Here is a 20,584-nt window from a genome sequence, read left to right as displayed (position 1 = left end):
CTTCTGCATTGTATGTTCTATGTTCCTCGCTGCTTGACTGTTCTCGTGGCAGATAGGCTTTTCAATTGTAGGAGAATTGCAACCGAGTCTCAATGCCCCTTAGATGTGCATACACATTTACGCAGACCAATAGGTATCGATGAGCGGTGAGCATCCTCTGACTTTATTCCCCCACTGCTCCTTAGCTCAAGCAAATTGTCTTGAGATCAGCCAAATAATCACAGGCCATAAATTGGCTTCTCGTCTGTCATCAGCCCAGTCTCTTCAGTAATTCTCGTGAGGGATAATCTGCGATGATTGCTCACAGCTTTCTCTTTTCCCGTCCATGCACAAGTGTATCTGTTCAGTGCCACTTCACACTGACACAGCTGAAACTAAAATGTGCTGGTGAAAAGGGAAACAAGCAAATCCCCGTCCCAAAATTTTGTGACACTGCCCGTTGATAAGGGTCCTGTTCGGCTCAGCCACTTTAGCCTTCAACACATGCAGACCCGGCCGGGAGGCAAAGGGCAACTATCCTGCATAGTGTATGTACCGCATTCAGAGTGGTTTTACTTAACTTTGGCCGCATCTAAATAATTTAATTACCTCAGGTACAAGCTCCTCTCATTTTCCTGTTTTATAGTCTTAACATTTTTGCACATGTTAGCTGGAACGTTTTCTTGAATGTATAAACACTGCACAACTCAATGCAGGTAAACTTGGGCACAGCAGTATTTCTATCTATTGATGTTCTATACAGTACTAACTTCTTGTCGAAAGCCCACTCTAATCCATTACAGTAGATGAGATTCCCTTGGATGGTGAGCAATTGCTTTCAATCACCATTATGAGCACTGGTTCAGCGCTTCTATTTTCATGCCAATTTCAATTGCGGAGGTGCAGCTAGGTTAATGCTGCCTCCTTTTAACATTTTCTTGCTCGAGAGCAGGGAAAGGAGGGAGCTGAATCCCAGAAAGATCGGCCCCCCTACATCAAAGTGTGTTGCAATACACAAGAATAAAAGCGGGGCTGCGAATGGAAACCCTGGAATGCGTGAGGAGGGACGCTGACGTAGACGATAAGATGCATTCATATTTAGACATTGTTCAGCTGGGTGTAAATGCGCCAATTTCCAAATGCACGCTGACCTTTTCGCTGCCTCCCTCTGGATTTTCCGTGCATCAGAGGTAGAGACTGTTCCGTTTTCTGCCCGTTCCACAGAGATGCTCAGCTCCTTCGCCAACCACTCCCCATCTTCTGAAAGCACACACCTGTTACAAAACAAAGCAGCAGACGGGAGTCACTTAAGTTTCTGCTCTTTAATATTAATGGGATGAAATTAGACTTCTTTAGGCCATTAGGCTTAATGAGCCTGCCTCCTCCTCATTCTTAGCTGTTATTTGAATTGCATCAGCATCAGTTTATTACACAGAAGGAAAATGTCAATATACTGTTATTTGTTTTTATAAACTCGTGTCCCAGCCAAATGTTTATCCTTAAATCAACACCATTTAGGGGAAAAACAAATTATCTGGCCACTATCGCATTGTTGTTTGTTACATGCCCAAATTGGCTGCTGTTTTCTCCATTACAACACTGATGATACTTCATTTTAAAATTTAGAGTACCCGATTCTTTTTTTTCCAATTTCGGGGCAATTTAGCATCTCCAATCCACCTTTCCTGCACATCATTTTGGGTCATGGGGGTCAGACCCAAGCAGACACAGGGGGAATGTGCAAACTCCACACGGACGGTGACCCGGGGCCGGGATCTGACCCGGGAACGCCGCGCCATGAAGCATCAGTGCTAACCACTGTGCCACTATGGTGTTGGAAGTGCTGAGATGCTCTGAGCTTGTGAAAGATTCTATATATATATATGCAAGTCTCTTCTTGCTCGGAGATCAGTTCCTTCTACCTCCTTTCCATTAGAAATCCATCTAACCATTCCTTGAAATAATTTATTTTGTCCAGTGCACTGGTCTTGCCAGACCTTGCTCGGTGTACATCAGGGTTCGCATTTGAAGTGTAGACAAGTTGCTGACACTCTCAATTAAAACTCTCACAGAGGTATTTGAATGAGATTTAGGAGAATATTTTGCGCTGAAGGAAACATAATTCAACAAGACTCACTGTCCTTTTGGAGATATGGGGAAAAGAGTCACAAAAGGACAAACAGTATTCCAGAAAAGTAATCAGTTTAATTCAGCGCGGGTCTATCTCCCTCAACTGTTCACGTACTGTAGAGCAGCACTGTAGGTGGTGCAGTGGTTAGCACTGCTGCCTCACGGCGCCAAGGACCCGGGTTCGATTCCAGCCACAGGCCACTGTCCGTCTGGAGTTTGTCCATTCTCTCTGTGTCTGCGTGGGTTTCACATCCACAAACCAAAGATGTGCAGGGCAGGTGGATTGGCCAACCTAGATTACCATAATTGGAAAAAAAATTATTTGGGCACTTTAAATTTCTTTTTTTTTAAATCAGTTCAAGTACGGAGAGGTTTTTTTCCCCTCCCAGCTCAACAGAAATGTCTCCCAAGACAGTCAAGGAGCTTAATGGAAGAGAAATAGGTGTGGCTGCATCACAAAATCACACTCCCGATTCACCAGGACTCAGAGTACAGAGTTAGTGAGAGAAATTGAAAAATCAAGTGATGCAATTGGTACCTACCCAAGAGGTTCTTGGTGCTGTCGATGGTTGCCTCTGTGTCATGCTCTCCAGCACCGTCAAAGGTGCTGCACAGTAAACAGGTTACTTGTCGTTAATTAATCTGACAACGGTGGCGCAGTGGTTAGCACTGCTGCCTCACAGCACCGGGAATGTGTGTGGAGTTTGCACATTCTCCCGGTGTCTGCGTGGGTCTCACCCCCACAACCCAAAAAAGATGCGCAGGGTAGGTGAATTGGCCACGCTAAATTGCCCCTTAATTGGAATAAAAGAATCGAGTACTCCAAAAATAGAAAAGAAAATTTAATTAATGAATTTGACGGATAGTAAGTAGTGTAGAGGCAGAGATCTCACCTTCGGATGCCTTTGGTCGTTGCATACATCTGCCGTGCCTTTTCTTCGGCTTCCTGAGGTGTCAGACGGTGGTTAAACTGCATGAGGAGACGTTCCGCGAAAGGCTGCCCGGCACCGTATATCCGTCCGTAATTGAAAACCTTGGCATGCTCCCGGCTGATTCCCACAGTGGCGGCTGTCTTGCTGTGTAAGTCTGTACCATTGCTCTTTTTCCCCTGAAGTGTCATCCAGCCAAACGCAGTGCATCCTGAGGAGAGAGGGATGCATGAAAAGTCATTTACAGCCAATGGTAAAAGAGCTACCAAACTGAATGGTTTGCTCTTTGCACCAGGCTTCTGAGTTGGGGAGCGAAAAATATTCAATGGTCCCACTGAAGAGAAACATCCACAATATCCTGGTGCACCCGGGTGCACACAGAGTCTTGACACCATTGCATCAACCAAAGATTTGAAGTCAGGGTGGGGCTTAAGACAGGACTCAAAATCTATTTACTCAGCAAAGGGCAAAGCCAACCCAGTCTATTTAAACAGAGCACTACATCACCGTTGGTGTACCCGCAACAGATGGACGACTGGCAGGTCAAGGCAATGGCCCACCATCAACTTCCCAAAATGCATTGATCCGCTGCAATTCGCCTACCGCCACGACTGGTCCACAGCAGGCGCCATCTCCCCTACCCTATACTCATCCCTGGAGCATCTCGAGAACAAGGACTCCTACGTCAGACTCCTATTCATGACTAAGCTCCACCTTCAACACCCAGCCAAACTCATATCAAAACTCCAAAACCTATGACTTGGCTCCTCCCTCTGCAACTGGATCCTCGTCTTCCTGACCTATAGACCACAATCAGTAACATAAACAACAACACCTCCTCCACGGTAGTCCTCAATACCAGAGCCTCGCAAGGCTGTGTACTTAGCTCCCTACTATATGCCCTCTACACACAAGACTATGTGGCAATATTTGGCTCCAATTCCATCTACAAGTTTGCTGATGACACGACTGTAGTGGGGTTGGATCTTGAACAACGATGAGTAAGAGTACAGGAGGGAGATGGAAAACCTTGTTACATGGTGTAACAACAATAATCTCTCCCTCAACATCAGCAAAACTGAGGAGCTGACCATTGATTGCAGGAAGCGAAGCATTGTACACACCCCTGTCTGCATCAACGGTGCCGAGATGGAGATGGTTGACAGCTTCAAATTCCCAGGTGTGCACATCAATAGTCTGTTCTGTCCCCCTTTGTCGGCGCTACGAACAAGAAAGCACAACAGCGCCTATAATTCCTCAAGAAACTAAGGAAATTTGGCATATACACATTGACTCTCACCAATTTTTGCAGATGCACCATAGAAAGCATCCAATCTGGCTGCATCACAGCCTGGTATGGCAACTGCTCGGCCCAAGACCGTAAGAAACTACAGAGGTCATGAACACAGCCCAGACCATCACGCGAAACCGCCTCCCATCCATCCACTCTGTTTACAGCTCCCGCTGCCTTGGGAAAGCGGGCAGCATAATCAAAAAAAAACTCCCACCCGGGTTATTCTCTCTTTATACCTCTTCCATCAGCCAGGAGATACAGAAGTCGGAGAACTCGCAGTTAGAGATTCAAAACCAGCTTCTTCCCCGCTGTTACCGGACTCTTAAATAACGCTCTCACGGACTGAACTGATCTCTCCACGCATCCTCTCTACTGAGTATTACTCTGTATTCTTCACCCGATGTCTACGTATTTACATTGTGTATCTATCGCATGTCCTATGTTTTTTCATGTATGGAACGATCGGTCTGGACTGTACGCAGAACAATACTTTTCACTGTCCCTCGGTACACGTGACAATAAACCCAAATCCAATCAATGTGATAATTAGGGATGGCTGGCTGGCCTTCCCAGTGACACCACATTGCATGAAAGAATTTCAAAAAGAGGGTATTTACAGAGTTCTCCAAATACAGCACACCAAACCGATCTGATGGCTGAAACTGCAACAACCTTTCCTGATAAAAGTACAATGACTTTTCCACCAAAATGCAGTTGGTGGAGGATAGCTACATACAAATAGTTTGTGTGTAAAATCAATCCCAGTCACTTACAAGGGCTTGCAAGCATGATTTTCCACTCTAGCCAGGAATAATAGTGTGACTGTGTGCAGAGTACACAGGCATCCTGAGATATCCTATTGCTCTGGTTAAACCCCAGCAAGCTAAATTCTAGACTGATTACTGTAATAATCATTGTATTTACTGGTCTGTTATATACTTCTATAAATGGGTCACCTTCCTGCTCCATTCTGTCAATGACAAAATACCATTTAGCCAATGCAGTAAAAAGGCATCCAAATAAATCGTGGCTAATATACATTGTATTTCCGAGAGACTGAACACTTATCGACGTATCACAGTAATCAATGAGCACAACACAATTGGGGCATTGGCGTGTCTCTGCTCCTGAGCGCTTGGCAGAGAGAGTCTGGAAGCTTTCCATTTTGGCTGTAAACAAAGAAAGAATAAACAGAGACAGGGGCACAGCAAAACAGATTTGAATGCTGCACGTTTGTAAGGATCAGCAGACGCTGTGATTAAGTAGCTCCAGATGATGGAGAGTTGTTGGAAGTCCTCTTGTCTAAATCAAGTAAGGGAACTCATTGATATAAGGAAGTGTAGCATTTTCTTTATTTTATACTAAGTCATGTTGTGTTGAGTAATAAGCCTAATCACGACTACTGCTCTGTATATATCCCACTGCAAAATAAATAAACTTAACGATTTACATTTGATCTTGTACAACCAATTGTTAAGTTTTTTTGTTGTTGTTGAGTTTTGACTGATTACATTCCATTGGACATTTTCCCATGTTAAAAGACCTCTATAAATGCAAATACTGTAGCTTGCTTTTGGAGTGATTCAAGAAACATCTGTGCAATCTTTCAACGCTACATTTTCCTTTAAAAATGTAGTATCATTTGGAGACTTGATTTAAACAAGGTCAAAGTTCACCTTGGACTGTCAACAAGCACACCTTTTCTCAGAAATCACCAGTCCAGCATGTTACTTGAAGGGGAAGAGCAATTTGTTTATTTTGAACTGCAATCGCTTTAATTGAGTGGGGAAAACTGGTAAAGGCTTAGTGATTAACTGGAAATTAAATGACAGAAACAAGATTTGTGTTTTGGGGAATAATCTGAGAAGGAAGGCTGCCTTGACTGGTTATTCTCCCTGCCTTGCCTAAAATTCTGTATGTGGTTATCAACCTGCAGCCAGAGAATCTTCATCTGAGTGTAACTTGTCTGCATTTGGAAACCTGCAAAGCTGAGATGAGAAGAATTGGTCCAGCGCTATAGTCTCCTCCACATCATAGGATACCTACAGTGCAGAAGGAGACCAATCAGCCCATCGACTCTGCACCGTCCGCCCCTAAAAGAGCACCCTACTCAGAACTCCGCCCTATCCCCGTAATCCCATCTAACCTGCACATCTTTGGACTGTGGAAGGAAAGCAGAGCACCCAGTGGAAACCCATGCAGACACACGGAGATTGTGCAAAATCCACAGTCACCCAAGGCCAAGAGGTCCCTGTTGTTGTGAGGCAGCAGTGCTGGGCACTGTGCCACCCTAAGATCCATTGTTGAGATCCTCCAAACATCAACCATGACTGGAGGCTCATCTTCACACGAGGGGGCTCCAGATCGACAGCATCAAAACCCTGCTAACTTTATCCTTCCTGTTATAAAGCCTATCCTCCAAAACCCAGCTCTGCAGAGACCCTGTTTGTCGTGTGTGTGCACGTGCACGTACAAGCATGCGTGTGTTGGGCTATTTTTAAAAGGGGATAGATTGTTATACTTCCAGAGTACAATTGTGTGTGTACTAGTTCTTGCAACTTGTTTTCACAAAGGAAGTTTGTTTTATAATCAATAATTCTGAGTTTATTGAAAGAAGCCTGATTAAAGTCTCTTTTATTCTGGGTCTAGCAGCAACAAAGGTAAATAATTTACCATTTTGGTGAGTGAATTAAACTTTTGAACTAATGATGCATCCTGCATAGGAGTGGGGCTAGATTAATTGTGTATTCCTCCCATCCCAGTCGTAACCAAACACACAAAATGTTCAGCTCTAGTCACAAGGAAGCATTGTTCCAATCCTGTTATTGTAGGACAGCGAAAGTCAATCCCATAAGTGTAATGTTCTAACAGAGAATCTAATATAGTTGAACCAAAAAAAATATCAATGCCTGATCCAAATTACTGACATACAGAGATGTATATTAAGCCTCGGTGCCTTAGCTCCAACCTCTAAAATGATGCTTCCACTCACAAACCTGACAGTTTCCTTTGGCTACATCAGGCATCTTACATTTCTAAAAACAACAGCAGATCTAGTGCCAAATTGAGGGTACTGTGCTCGAAGCCAATGCCCACGAGTGAGACTGTCCAAATTGTCTCATTAGGATCCTTATAATTAGCATTTATATGGGCGGGTTCACATATAAATCCCAATGCTAAAAAAAATAATGTTCAACAACAACTTCCATTTATGTAGCAAGTGAAAAGTAAGAAAACGTGGTAAGCACTTTACAGAAGTATAATCGATATAGAGGCCAAGTCAAAAAAAATCAGCAGACCAAAAACTTGATCAAAAAGATGGGTTTTAAGGAGAGTCAAAAATAGCACGGGTTGTTGAAGGGTGCGAGAGGGATTTTCTTTTAACATAAGGAGAATAAAGGAGCTGAATATTATTTTAATTGAGAAAACTGCAGCATAGAGATCCTCGTGTATAAATCACAAAATGCTAACGTGCAAGTTCAGAAGGTAATTGGGAAGGCAAATGGAATATTAGCCTGGAATATTCAAGGGAAGGAGTATAAGAGTAAGGTCAACTTGCTAAAACTATACAAGTCACTAGTTAGACCACACCTGGAATACTGTGAACAGTTTTGGTCCCCTTATCCAAGGAAAGATCTACTGGCATTAGAGGCAAGGGCAGCACGGTGGCGCAGTGGGTTAGCCCTGCTGCCTCACGGCGCCAAGGTCCCAGGTTCGATCCCGGCTCTGGGTCACTGTCAGTGTGGCGTTTGCACATTCGCCCAGTGTTTGTGTGGGTTTCACCCCCACAACCCAAAGATGTTGGATTGGCCACACAAAATTGCCCCTTAATTGGAAAAAATGAATTGGGTACTCTAAAAAAAAATTTTTTTAAATTAGAGGCAGTCCAGAGAAACGTCACTAGTTTGATCCCCTGTATGGAGGGATTTTCTTCCCCTGTATGGAGGGATTTTCTTAAGTGGAGGTTGAGTAGGTTGGGCCTGAACTCAGGGAGTTTAGAAGATTGAGATGGTTTATCTGACTCCATTAATATTAAGTAGAAAGATGCATATTGCGGGGTGGCATGGCAGTGCAGTTGTTAGCACTGCTGCCTCACGACGCTAAGGACCCGGGTTCGATCCCGGACCCGGCTCACTATCCGTGTGGCATAAATAAATTTAGAGTACCTAATTATTTTTTTTCCAATTAAGGGGCAATTTAGCATGGCCATTCCGCCTAACCTGCACATCTTTGGGTTGTGGGGGTGAAACCCACGCAGACACGGGGAGAATGTGCAAACACCACACGGATAGTGACCCAGAACCGGGATCGAACCCGTATCCTCAGCGCCATAGCTTTTATTTGCTTTTTCATTGGTGGCCGTGACCTCAGCCGCCGAGGCGAAAACTCTGGGATTCTTTCTCTAAAATTCCCTAACTCTCTCTCCTCCTTTAAGAAGATCTTTAAAAGCTGCCTCTTTGACTAAACATAAGGCCTTCTATTATCTCCTAACGTTGCTCAATGTTAGTTTTGTTTGTTTACAGGCCTGTGATGCACTTTGGGAGGTTTTACTACGTTAAAGGCGCTATACAAATACACATTGTGTTTATCATATTTATACTGTTATGGGCCAGGGTTTAGAGAACCCCAAAGTGTGTCATGGAGTTCACCTGACCCACAACATTTAATAGATTGTGGTATGGGGAGCACACGGCCCACCCTACAAGTGTGGTACAGCAGAAATGGAAAAGTATTTTTTAAAGCAAAACAATGTTTATTCTATGAACTTAAGTTAACCTTTTTAAAACATACAGTGAACATCTCAGCAACCATCAGTTCAAATTCAACCCCCAAAGAATACAACACGAAGTAATCCTTAATAACTTTCCAAACAACATCCAGAAGACCCAAGAAACACCTTTTAACAGAAGCACATTAGGTTTACATTCACTACTGAGAACATTTATAATTCTGAATTCACCAAATGATCAAGAGATAGTCTTTTATGGCAGAGAGATCAACTGTACACCTGCTGTCTGGCTTCAGCTCCAACACTGAAAACGAAACTAAAACACACCCTGCAGCAAACAGGGTGTAAAACAAAAGTAAAAAGCTGACAGACAGCCCAGCTCCACCCACTCTCTGACATTACTGCAGTAATAAACACCCATTTCTTAAAGGTACTCTCACACTACAGATATTTATATACACACCCATTTATAAACACCCATTCCCGTACCAGCCTCCCCGAACAGGCGCCGGAATGTGGCGACTAGGGGTTTTTCACAGTAGCTTCATTTGAAGCCTACTTGTGACAATAAGCGATTTTCATTTCATTCATTTTCATTTCATTTCATTTCTTAAAGGTACTCTCACATGACAATACCTAACTTTGACCTCCTGTCGTAACAGCTCCTGCCCCCGGGGGAGAATGTGCAAACTCCACACAGAGTGACCCAGGGTCGGGATTCGAACCCGGTCCTCAGTGCCCTAGTCCCAGTGCTAACCACTGCGCTACATGCCGCCCTTGAGTTTGCACATTCTCCTCGTGTCTGCGTGGGTCTCACCCCGACAGCACAAAATATGCGCAGGGTAGGTGGATTGGCCACGCTAAATTGCCCCTTAATTGGAAAAAGAATAATTGGATACTCTAAATTTATTTTAAACAAATGCAAATTGCTGTTTGTGGATTCAGAGTCAAGATGAAAGGCCGTGGCCGAGATTCTCCACTCCCGCGTCGGTTGGGAGAATCGCCTGGGCTGCCAAAATTTCCCTGGACGCCGGTCCGACGCCCTCCCGCGATTCTCCCAAGCGGTGGGAACGGCCCCGTTGAGTTTCGCGGGCCGCAGAATCGCCGGAGACACCCAAAATGGCGATTCTCCGGCACCCCCGCTATTCTCAGGTCCGGATGGGCCAAGTGGCCAGGCCAAAACGGCGGGATTCCCCCCAGCGCCGGGAACAGCGCGGGAACGCTGGGGGGGGCTGCCTGCAGGGGGGGGGGGGGGAATCCTGCACCGGGGGGTACCTCAAATGTGGCATGGCCCGCGATCCGTGCCCACCGATCGTCGGGCCGTCCTCTCTGAAGGAGGACCTCCTTCCTTCCGCGGCCCCGCAAGATCAGTCTGCCATCTTCTTGCAAGGCGGACTCAGAGAGGACAGCAACCACACATGCACGGGTTGGCGCCAGCCAACCCGCGCATGAGCGGGTGACGCCAGTTATGCGGCGCCGGCCGCGTCATCTATGCGGCGCCACCTTTACGCGGCGACAAGGCCTGGCGCGTGTAGATGATGCGGCCCCGATCCTAGCCCATTGTCGGGGCCTGAATCGGTCGGGATCGGGGCCGTTTCGCGCCGTCGAGGTTACGACGGCGTAGGCACTTTGGCGCGGGAGTGGAGAATCCCGCCCCATGTGTTTGCAAAGTCTCTGCATGTTAAGACCTCAATTGGCTGTGCTTCCTAATATGTAAGTTGCGTCAGTGAGTTCAACACACGGGCCTTACAATGTATCAAATCCTGCTTGATGATCGCTCCTGTGAGGTTGCTTTGGACATTTACATTGTTAAAGGCATTATATAAATGCAAGCTGTTATTGTGTGGTAGCATAGAACAAATGATAACAAATTGCAATCCAACCTCTCCCATTTGTTACTTCCAATTAAGTGATTGAAAATGAAAAATGGGCGAGATTGAAAATGTGTTGCCAATTGCTATCATCAGCTTTATATTATTGTACATAGTCGACATTACTCCGAATGCCTAAGGCGCCCTGGTTCATAGTGCCCCCAGCAAAAATGAGTGTTTCCAGGACAGCACATAAAAGACGTCTTAAAATTGAATCTTGCGCAATAGTTCTGAGGCTGATATACCATTATCATTAAGGGCTACTAATGATGCCCAGTTGTAGAAGCACAATTTGACTTCTTCAGGAGGAGCAGCAAACCACCCTGACACCTTTATCAAAATAGGAACTTTGCTCTAATTTACATACATTCAGCAAGCATTTCAATTGGTTTGGGGGTTTGTGTTTCTGTGCGTCTGCTACAGCTCCACTCTCCGTGTGACCAACTTACCATGTATTCTAGCAAAATGGGCTTCCCCAAGTATGGCAGCAATCCACAGCTCTTGCGAGTCGACATCTGCTCCGACCAGGTGGTACCCAGGCGGCACCTGAACCATTGCTTTTAGTTCGCTACCCACACGATCAGTCTGTGAAAGATGGGGGGGGGGGGGGGGGGGGGGGGGGGGGGGGGGGGGGGGGGGGGGGGGAATACAATCTATTTACATTCTTCATGGGATTAATCACAAAACAATGGCTCCCATGACACTTCGCTGAATAAATGCATTGCCCTGCTTGGAAACGTGTTGTGTGGATCAGGAAGATTCCATCCTGAATCTTTGTGGTTCGCTGTAGGCGTGTGGGAGGTGGACTCACCCCCCCCAACATTGGCTCCCAGTCCCATTCAATTTTAAAATTTGCATACTCATTTTCAAATCCCTATATAGTCTCTGCCCTCCCTATCTCTCCAACTTCCCCCAATCCAATGAGGTCTCAGCGCTCCTTCTCATCCGGCCTTTTGCCCACCTCGCGCCTGGATTTTCGCAGTAATCCTTTTTTGGCAGGGAGCTCATTAACAAGGGATGTTAATAATGATTAGAAAAAAGGATTTGCATTTATGTAGCACTTATCATCATCACCGGATATCACAAAAGTGACTTTATTGCCAATGAAGTACATCTGAAGCATAGTCACTATTGTCATGTCGGAAACATGGCAGCCAATATTTCACAGAGCAAGATCCTGCAAACAGCAGTGTGATGTTGATTGATAGTTATTGGCCAGGACAGCGGGGTGAGATATTGCCAGATTGCTGATTCCTCAAAATAGTATCGTGGGACCCCTTTTGCATCCACCAAGTGAGCAGATGGTTTAACATCTCATCCAGAAGGCAGCACCTCTGTCAGAGCAGCATTTCCTCAGTACTGCCCTCGAGTGTCAACGTAGATTTTTATGCTCAAGTCCTGGAATGGGACTTGAAGCTGGAATTAGGAGGTGGGAATATTATCAAATGGGCACAGCTTGCACATTAATGTGAAAGGTTCAAGAATTTAATTACAAGGGTGCAGAGGAGGGTCACCAGAATGTTGCCTGGGCTGGAGCGTTTCAGCTTTGAAGAGAGGCTGGTTAGGCTGACGTTGCTTTCCTTGGTGCAGAGAAGGCAGAGGGGGCGACCCGATTAAGGTGTCCAAAATTATGTGGAACATAGATAGGAAGAAACTTTACTCCATAATAGAGGAGTCAATAACCAGGGAGCATATATGGATGTAAGGTAAGGGCAGGAGATTTAGAGAGGATTTGAGGAAAAGCTTTTTCACCCAGAATGTGGTTGGAATCTGGAACTCGCTGCCTGAAAAGATTGGTGGAGGCAGGAACCCTCAACATTTAAGAAGCAATTAGATGAGCACTTGAAATGCCACAGCATACAAAGCTACGGGCCAAGTACTGGAAAATGGGATTAGAATATAGGTGCTTGATGGCCGGTGCAGACACGATGGGTCGAATGGTCTCTTTATGTCCTGTGAAACTCTATGACTCTATAAGCATTAAGCAAACGCAGGTCAGGCACAGCATAGTTTTGATACGGAGGATCGCTTCCTTAACACGGTCTCATTAAATCATTGCCTGTCAGTTAGAACAGTGAGGAATGGTTGGTTAACAACTGTGTTTAGAGGGAGAAGTCCACATATTCCTCATATTCTCAATTACCGTCACGTACCCGTGCATTGCTGGCCGTTAGCCAGGTCGGCTCAACCGCCCGTCGGGTTACTGTGCCAGCAGTAATGATTTGTGGTATTATGGCTCCATAATCGTTCTCTTCATCGTAGGAAGAATGCCTGCAATTGTGAAAGTGAAACATTTAACAGGGCATGGTTAATATCCTAATAATGTTCATTAGCGGTGAGGAGTCACTGAAGGTTTCAGTTCACAAGAGCATTACTCATGTCCGAGAGGGTCCATTTCCCAGTGTGTTCTAGCTCAGGTAGGTTTTCCAGCCAATTTTCCTTCCCTCACTGCGCAGAGCTGGCTTGACTCAGTGCTGTCATCCAAAGTCTCCCGTTGTAAAGCCACTTTTATGAAAGCCTGGGGTGGGGACAAATCCGAGTTCAGATGTGATGCTCTCCCTGGTGAAGCGCCAATCAACACTCAGTCTCTCGGTTCACCAATGAGGGACAAACACTTGGCATCCCCTCAAGTAGTCAGATCGCAGCAAGGAGGCAAGGCCGTCGGAGGACGAAGAAGAGGGAAAAAAAAGATTACAACCCCAAAGGCTGATGCTAATTGAATTTACACACCTTGTGACTGTTCGAGGCAGCTCGCTTTTCTTCAGCATCAGAACCATCTGAGAACTGTAGAAGGTAACAAATTGGCATTATTTCATTACGTAGCTTAAAGGGCTCCTGCTGTTGACATGTTTACTGGGACTAATAACAGTGACGGTAATATTGTCTGCAGTCTCGGCCTGAGAAGCTCAACATATGGTATAATGAGTGTTGCATGAAGAACACCACATCTGAGGTTGTGTGGTCAAGCAGGTTCACACAGATCCTGAAAGTATGTCAAACTCTGCACATGGGCGGACAGTCACTTTTCCCTTGACGTTTTGTCAATTAGCAATTGCGCAGAAGTTAAATATTCCCTGTGCAGCAGCCTGGTTTCCCTCATCGTGCATTTGTGGCAAAGCTGCTATATGGCGATCTTACCAGCAAGGGGAGTGCTCGCTGACAATGGAGCAACTTTTCCTTTTGACAATAATAATATATAATAATCTTTATTAATGTCACAAGTAGGCTTACATTAACACGGCAATGAAGTTGCTGTGAAAATCCCCGAGTCGCCACACTCCGCCGCCTGTTCGGGTACACTGAGGGAGAATTCAGAATGTCCAAATTACATAACAGCACGTCTTTCGGGACTTGTGGGAGGAAACCGGAGCACCCGGAGGAAACCCACGCAGACACGGGGAGAACGTGCAGACTCCGCAAAGACAGTGATCCAAGACGGGAATTGAACCCGGCACCCTGGCGCTGTGAAGCAACAGTGTTAATAGTGCTGAGGCAGACAAGTTAATGTCCGGTGCTGTTTTTTGCACATGTGCATTCAATCACAACTGATATTCACGTGGCATAATTAGCATAATAAAATGTTCCAAGGTGCTTTACAGCAGCATTATAAAACAAAAATATCACCCGAAACCACGCAAGGAGATATTAATTAGGTCAGATGGCCAAATCTTTATCAAAGGGGTAGGTTTTGAAGGAGTATCTTAAAGAAAGAAAACCGAGGTGGACAAGTGTTGGGAGGGAATTCCAGAGCGTAGGGCCCGGGTAGCTGAAGGCAAGGCCACCAATGGTGCAGTGGTTAAAACTGGGGATGCTCAAGAAGCCAGAATTAGAGTGGCAACATTTTGGGTACCTCACTTACAGCAAAGAGTACCCCAAATGTAGGACTAATTATTCATGTGGGATTCCTGCAACAAGATGATCTTAAAGAATCTGATGGGTCAGAATACAGAGATCTTTACCATCGCATCTGACCTGTGATAGCCTGTGTAATGCCTTCAGAGAATGCAGTGTTTTGTTCACAGGTACTGACAGCACTCATTATAGGGAGCGTGTACAATTCAAGCTCGAGATGATATGTAGGAAATTGGATGTGACCAGAGTTATTTGCAATTAAGCTCAGTCCAGATTTTTAAAACCATTATGCCTGCCGCCAGACATCCTGCACTGCCTACACAACCCCATTGAGCGGGCAGTGAGTGGGTTAAGGTGAGAGAGAGGAACGCCCATCACCTGACTCTTTTCTGAGCGTTCCTCCAGAATGAGATCATCTTGTTGATTTCCAACGCTCTGGTTGCGTTTGTTGCACTTGTGCTCGCCTGCAGCGTGCCATCCTCCATCTTGGAGAGGAAATCCTTCGCGAAGGGGCTCCCAACATTGTTCTTGTTCCCATCCTGAAGTAGATAAAGGGAGAGAACTCGTTCAATTTTAGCTTCTGCATTACGTCACCCATTTCTATCCCAACACTGAGAAAACGTTAAATGTGGGTCACAGGTTTGACCCCCAGAGAATATGAAAAAAGGTTTTGCCAGGAATGGCGGGCAGCAATTTCAACATCCCACCACGACAATGGAGGTACCATAGCATAGCGATAATGTTCCCGGACTAGTGAATCAGAGGCTTGGATAATGATCTGGAGACAGGAGTTCAAATACCACCAAATCTAGAAAAAGAAGCTCGTGTCGGTAATGGTGACCATGACACTGCCCAATTGTCATAAAATCTCAACTCAACTGGCCCATTAACGTCCTTCAGCGAAGAAAACCTGCCTCTATGTGATTGCAGTTTTACAGAAATGTTGACTCTCATCCGTCCTCTCAAACAACCTTGCAAACCATTCAATTGTACTCCAGCAGGTGGCAAACCACCACAATTTCAAGGTCAGTAAAAAAATAAGGACAATAAATATTGGTCTTGCCCCAATCTCCCTCAAATGCCACTGCATATATAATTAACTGGATTGTGCCCCGACTGTTGTCTCAATGGCGTGAAGGCGATTTGCACACCTTTAGGTCTTGCACATTGGACTCTCTGCCACTCTTGTTCAACCTTCCCAACCAGTGAGCTGCTGAGGGTCAATCTTGTCAATATCCTGAAGAGCCACACTGACTCAAAACGTTAACTCTGTTTCTCGCCACAGATGCTACCAGGCCCGCATGAGCTTCTCCAGAATTTTCTGTTCTTTACCGTCAATCTCCTTCTCATCTTAGTCAATCTGTCCACCATTCACTTGGGGCTCTGCCAGCGGATCAACAAACACAGCCCCTCTGTACACTTCCTTGTGTTTTAATAACTTTAAGCTCTTCCCTTAGACTATGCACCGTTACAACTCCTCCCCTGAATTCTCTGTGCCTCTGATTTTGACCTTTTGTGCATCTGCCCTCCCTTTCCTCACCTAATCCTTCCGTTCTGGAATTCCCTCCACAAACCTCTCTTGCTCTCTATCTGCTTCTTCACCTCAAGAGCCACGTCTCTAACAACATATGAACTAAGAGGAGTAGGCCACTCGGTCCCTCGAGCCTGCTCCGCCATTCAATAAGATCATGGCTGATCTGAGTGTAACCTCAACCCTACATTCCTGCCGCCCCCTGATAACCTTTCACCTCCTGTTTCAAAAAGAATATCGATCAGCCTTGAAAATATTCAAAGACTCTGCTTCCACGACCTTTTGAGGGCGAGAGTTCCAGACTCACTGCCCTCTGAAAAAAATATTCCTCTTAAAATGGGCGACCCTTTATTTTTAAACAGAGACCCGTAGTTTTAGATTCTCCCACAAGAGGAGACATCCTCGCCACATCCACCCTGTCAATACTCCTCAGGGTCTCATATGTTCTAACCAAGTCACCTCTTGCCTCTTCTAAACTCCAGCAGATACAAACCTAGCCTGACTAACCTTTCCTCAGAAGACAATCCCGCCCATTCCTGGCAGCAGTTTCGTAAACCTTCTCGAAGTTGTCTCGAATGCATTTACATTCTTCCTTAAATAAGGAGATCAATACTGCACAGTACCCCAGATATGGTCTCGGCAATGCCCTGTACAACTGAAGCATTACCTCCCTACTTTTGTATTCAATTCCCCTCGCATTCGATTAGTTTTCCTAATTATAGGGCGGCACGGTGGCACAGTGGTTAGCACTGCAGCCCCACGGCACTGAGGACCCGGGTTCGATCCCGGCCCCGGGTCTCTGTCCATGTGGAGTTTGCACATTCTCCCAGTGTCTGTGTGGGTCCCACACCCACAACACAAAAAGATGTACAGGGTAGATGGATTGGCCACGCTAAATTGTCCTTTAATTAGAAAAAGATAATTGGATGCTCTTTCCAAGGGCCAGTGCAGACTCGATGGGCTGAATGGCCTCCTTCTGCACTGCAAATTCTATGATTCTATTTGCTGTACCTGTATACCAGCTTTTTGCAATTCATACACTGGGACACCCGGGTCCCTCTGCACCTTGGAGCTCTGCAACGTCTCACCATTTAGATAATATCCTTCTTTTTATTCTTCATGCCAAAATGGGCAATTTCACATTTTCCCACATTATGCGCCACTTGCCAGATCTTTGGCCACTCACTTAGCCTCTCTGTGTCCCTTTGTAGCCTCCTTACAGATCAAAAGCCGAATCAACATTTCCTATTTTGGCCCAACCCCCATTGTTTGATTGGGCCTCTTGTGAAGCACACTGGGGGGGGGGTTTCCTTACGTTAACGGCACTCTGCAAACGCAACATGCTGTTGTCGACGTCCTTCATAGTTGCATTGTCTGTTGATACCCACAGACAGACATAATGAATGGGCTGTGACACGAGGTATTAAAGGAGACCTGAGGGCAGCACGACGGCGCAGTGGCTAGCGCTGAGACTACGGCGCTGAGGACCCAGGTTCGAATCCCGGCCCTGGGCCACTGGAGTTTGCACATTCTCCCCGTGTCTGCATGAGTTTCACCCCCGCAACCCAAAAGATGTGCTGGGTAGGTGGATTGCCCATGCTAAATTGCCCCTTAATTGGAAAAAAAAATAATTGGGTACTCTAAATTTATAAGAAAAAAAAAAGGAGGCCTGCACCTCTGGAATCATAAGCCAACAAACTCAAGAGACAGGTGGAGAAAAGTGGGAGGAAGCTAGGTTGCCACCGTCAGATCTACCAGTAGCGAGTTGCGTTAAAAGCACAGAAAATGTTCAGGAAGTGGAAGGAAAAAACATCAAACCTTGTGTGGAAGTTTGAAAAACCAGCAACCGGGCACGTCGACCTCATCATACGGACCGTTTCCATGATGATCCAAGTGGCAGCTGTCTTCAAGAAACATTTGTGCCTCCCCATTTTGATCCTAAAAATATAGTCGTGACATTCTGCATCAATGTAAACTAAATCAACTGATCTAGTGGAATAGATCAACAACCGTGGCAAATTACAGTGCAGAGCAACAGATTAACTATCACGTGATTTATTAGCCACAGGGATTAATTCTTTTCTTTTTTCAGGGGCTTAAGACAAGAGATGTTGGGGGTATTGTGATATCTTAATATGAGCACCTTTACAATTTTTTGACCAGTTAGAAATCGCAATAAGACAAGACATGATAGGCAGATAGACATGATAGATGATCATCCATACCACATGGGTGAACATCAATAGTGAGGCCTGCACGATCCAGCCACTCTCACTGCAGTTGGATCTCACATACACGCACAATAAGAGAGTGTAAACCCGGGCGGAGAGGGTGGATTTTGTCTCGAGTCACACCGGGTCAGATAGTGCCCGATTGCTGACTAGTTTGCCCGTTCCAAGCACCTCGCAGGATGGGAGAAGAGAAACTGGAAGGAAATACCGCACGTTTTCAAAGATTAGAAATGCGCTCGGGGCTTCACCTGTGTAGAATTCTTCTTTCTGCTCCCATTGCCAAACACTTGGAAATCAGCTTCATGTTCGCTCTCCAAGTGGCTCAGCTCCTCCACCTGGTGGCAATGAATAAATGTGTCACAAATAATCCAAAGAATTCTGTTGCTTACATCCAATTACAGTATCAATTTGACCTTCTCCCTCCTCCCATGGAGGCACCCACTCCTACTGGAGTTGAGTCATAAAATCATAGAATTTACAGTGCAAAAGGAGGCCAATGGAGTGCAGAGAGCACCCTACCCAAGCCCACACCCCATCCCCGTAACCCAGCGAGCCCACCCAACCTTTTTTGGACACTTAAGGGCAATTTAGCAAGGCCAATCCACCTAACCTGCACACCTTTGGACTGTGGGAGGAAACCGGAGCATCCGGAAGAAACCCACGCAGATACGGGGAGAACGTGCCGACTCCGCACAGACAGTGACCCAAGCCGTGAATCGAACCTGGGACCCTGGAGCTGTGAAGCAACCGTGCTAACCACTGTGCTACCGTGCTGCCCTACCAGCACTGTTCTTACTTTTGATATCTTGGTCCAACGCGCCATTCTTGGGGGTATGAGCCGAGGTGGTGAATGCCAGTGAGATTTTTGACCCTTGGGGGACATCACAGTTGGGGCAGGTTCATCCAGCATCCCTGATCAACAAAGATGCCTCGTCCAGCAATGCCTTGATTTTAAAAGTCGTAGTCTTGATTTCCATTTCGTCTATCGTCTCTCCCTTCCATAGAACCATAGAATCCCTACATGGCAGAAGGCGACTTATCTCTATAATCTCCTCCAGCCCTGCAATCCACATTCCCACACTCTTCTAATTCTGGCCCTTTTGCGTATCCCTGATTTAAATTACTTAAACATCGGTGTCCTTGCCTTCAGATGCCTAGGCATTAAACTCTGGAATACTCTTCCTAAACCTCTCCTCCTCTTCCTTTAAAATACTCCTTAAGATCTAGCCATTCCACTTAACTTTTGGTGACCTATCTTAATAGCTCCTCATGTGCTCCTGAGACTTTAAAAAATATATTTTTATTCAACACTTTCAATTTTGTACATAACAATAAAACAATAACAAACAACGCCAAACCACTCCCCATCCCCCAAACCACACCCCTAATCAAAAGGACCCAAACAAAAGAGCCCTCCCCCCCCCGCAACTCCCTCCCCCTCTCCCTAGCAACCAACGATGAGCAGCTCTTTAAAGTACTGAATAAACGGCGACCATCTCCGGTAGATCACCTCAATTCCTGCCCTCACGGTGTACTTGACTTTCTCAAGGTATAGAAACTCCATAAGATCCTCCAGCCATACTGAGGCACTGGGGGGAGAACCTGACCTCCACCCCATCAGCACCCACCTTCGCGCAATCAGCGAGGTGCAGGCAGAACATCAGTACCATTTGCAGCTCTGACACCCCAAATATGCCCTCCCCCCCCCCGCACCCTCCGCCAAGGGGCAGGGCTTCAGTTCAATTTGCATAATCGCCGACATGGTGCTAAAGAAGTAGACCCAGAACCTCATGAGCTCAGGACATGACCAGAACATGTGCACATGGTTAGTCAAGCCCCTCTCACAACACTCACACTCATCCTCCACTCCCACAAACTACCTACTCATCCTACATCTGATCAAATGAACCCTATGCATTACCTTCAGCTGTATTAACCCGCATCTCTCACATGAAGACACAGAATTCACCCTCCACAGAGCCTCACACCACACCCTGTCCTCCAATTCCAAACCCCATTACCTCCTCTCACTTGGCCT

General features: G+C 45.9%; 1 protein-coding gene across 1 annotated transcript in view; it reads right to left on the bottom strand.

The window, feature by feature from the left end:
* polg (polymerase (DNA directed), gamma) overlaps positions 1-20,584 on the bottom strand; it is a 57,975-nt gene that overhangs the window by 7,583 nt on the left and 29,808 nt on the right. Inside the window, exons 12-19 of the mRNA XM_072470565.1 lie at positions 18,795-18,881; positions 18,134-18,253; positions 15,163-15,323; positions 13,663-13,716; positions 13,086-13,203; positions 11,382-11,517; positions 3,003-3,249; positions 1,131-1,253 (exon numbers count right to left, since the gene is read on the bottom strand). Of these exons, the coding sequence (XP_072326666.1) occupies positions 1,131-1,253; positions 3,003-3,249; positions 11,382-11,517; positions 13,086-13,203; positions 13,663-13,716; positions 15,163-15,323; positions 18,134-18,253; positions 18,795-18,881 (1,046 nt within the window). The remainder of the gene's footprint in view (positions 1-1,130; positions 1,254-3,002; positions 3,250-11,381; positions 11,518-13,085; positions 13,204-13,662; positions 13,717-15,162; positions 15,324-18,133; positions 18,254-18,794; positions 18,882-20,584) is intronic.

This window comes from Scyliorhinus torazame, chromosome 12, assembly GCF_047496885.1.
Source record: "Scyliorhinus torazame isolate Kashiwa2021f chromosome 12, sScyTor2.1, whole genome shotgun sequence".
NCBI classification, from domain to species: domain Eukaryota; kingdom Metazoa; phylum Chordata; class Chondrichthyes; order Carcharhiniformes; family Scyliorhinidae; genus Scyliorhinus; species Scyliorhinus torazame.
The sequence above is the reverse complement of the archived record's forward strand: the minus strand, read 5'-3'. Positions and strand labels throughout refer to the sequence as shown.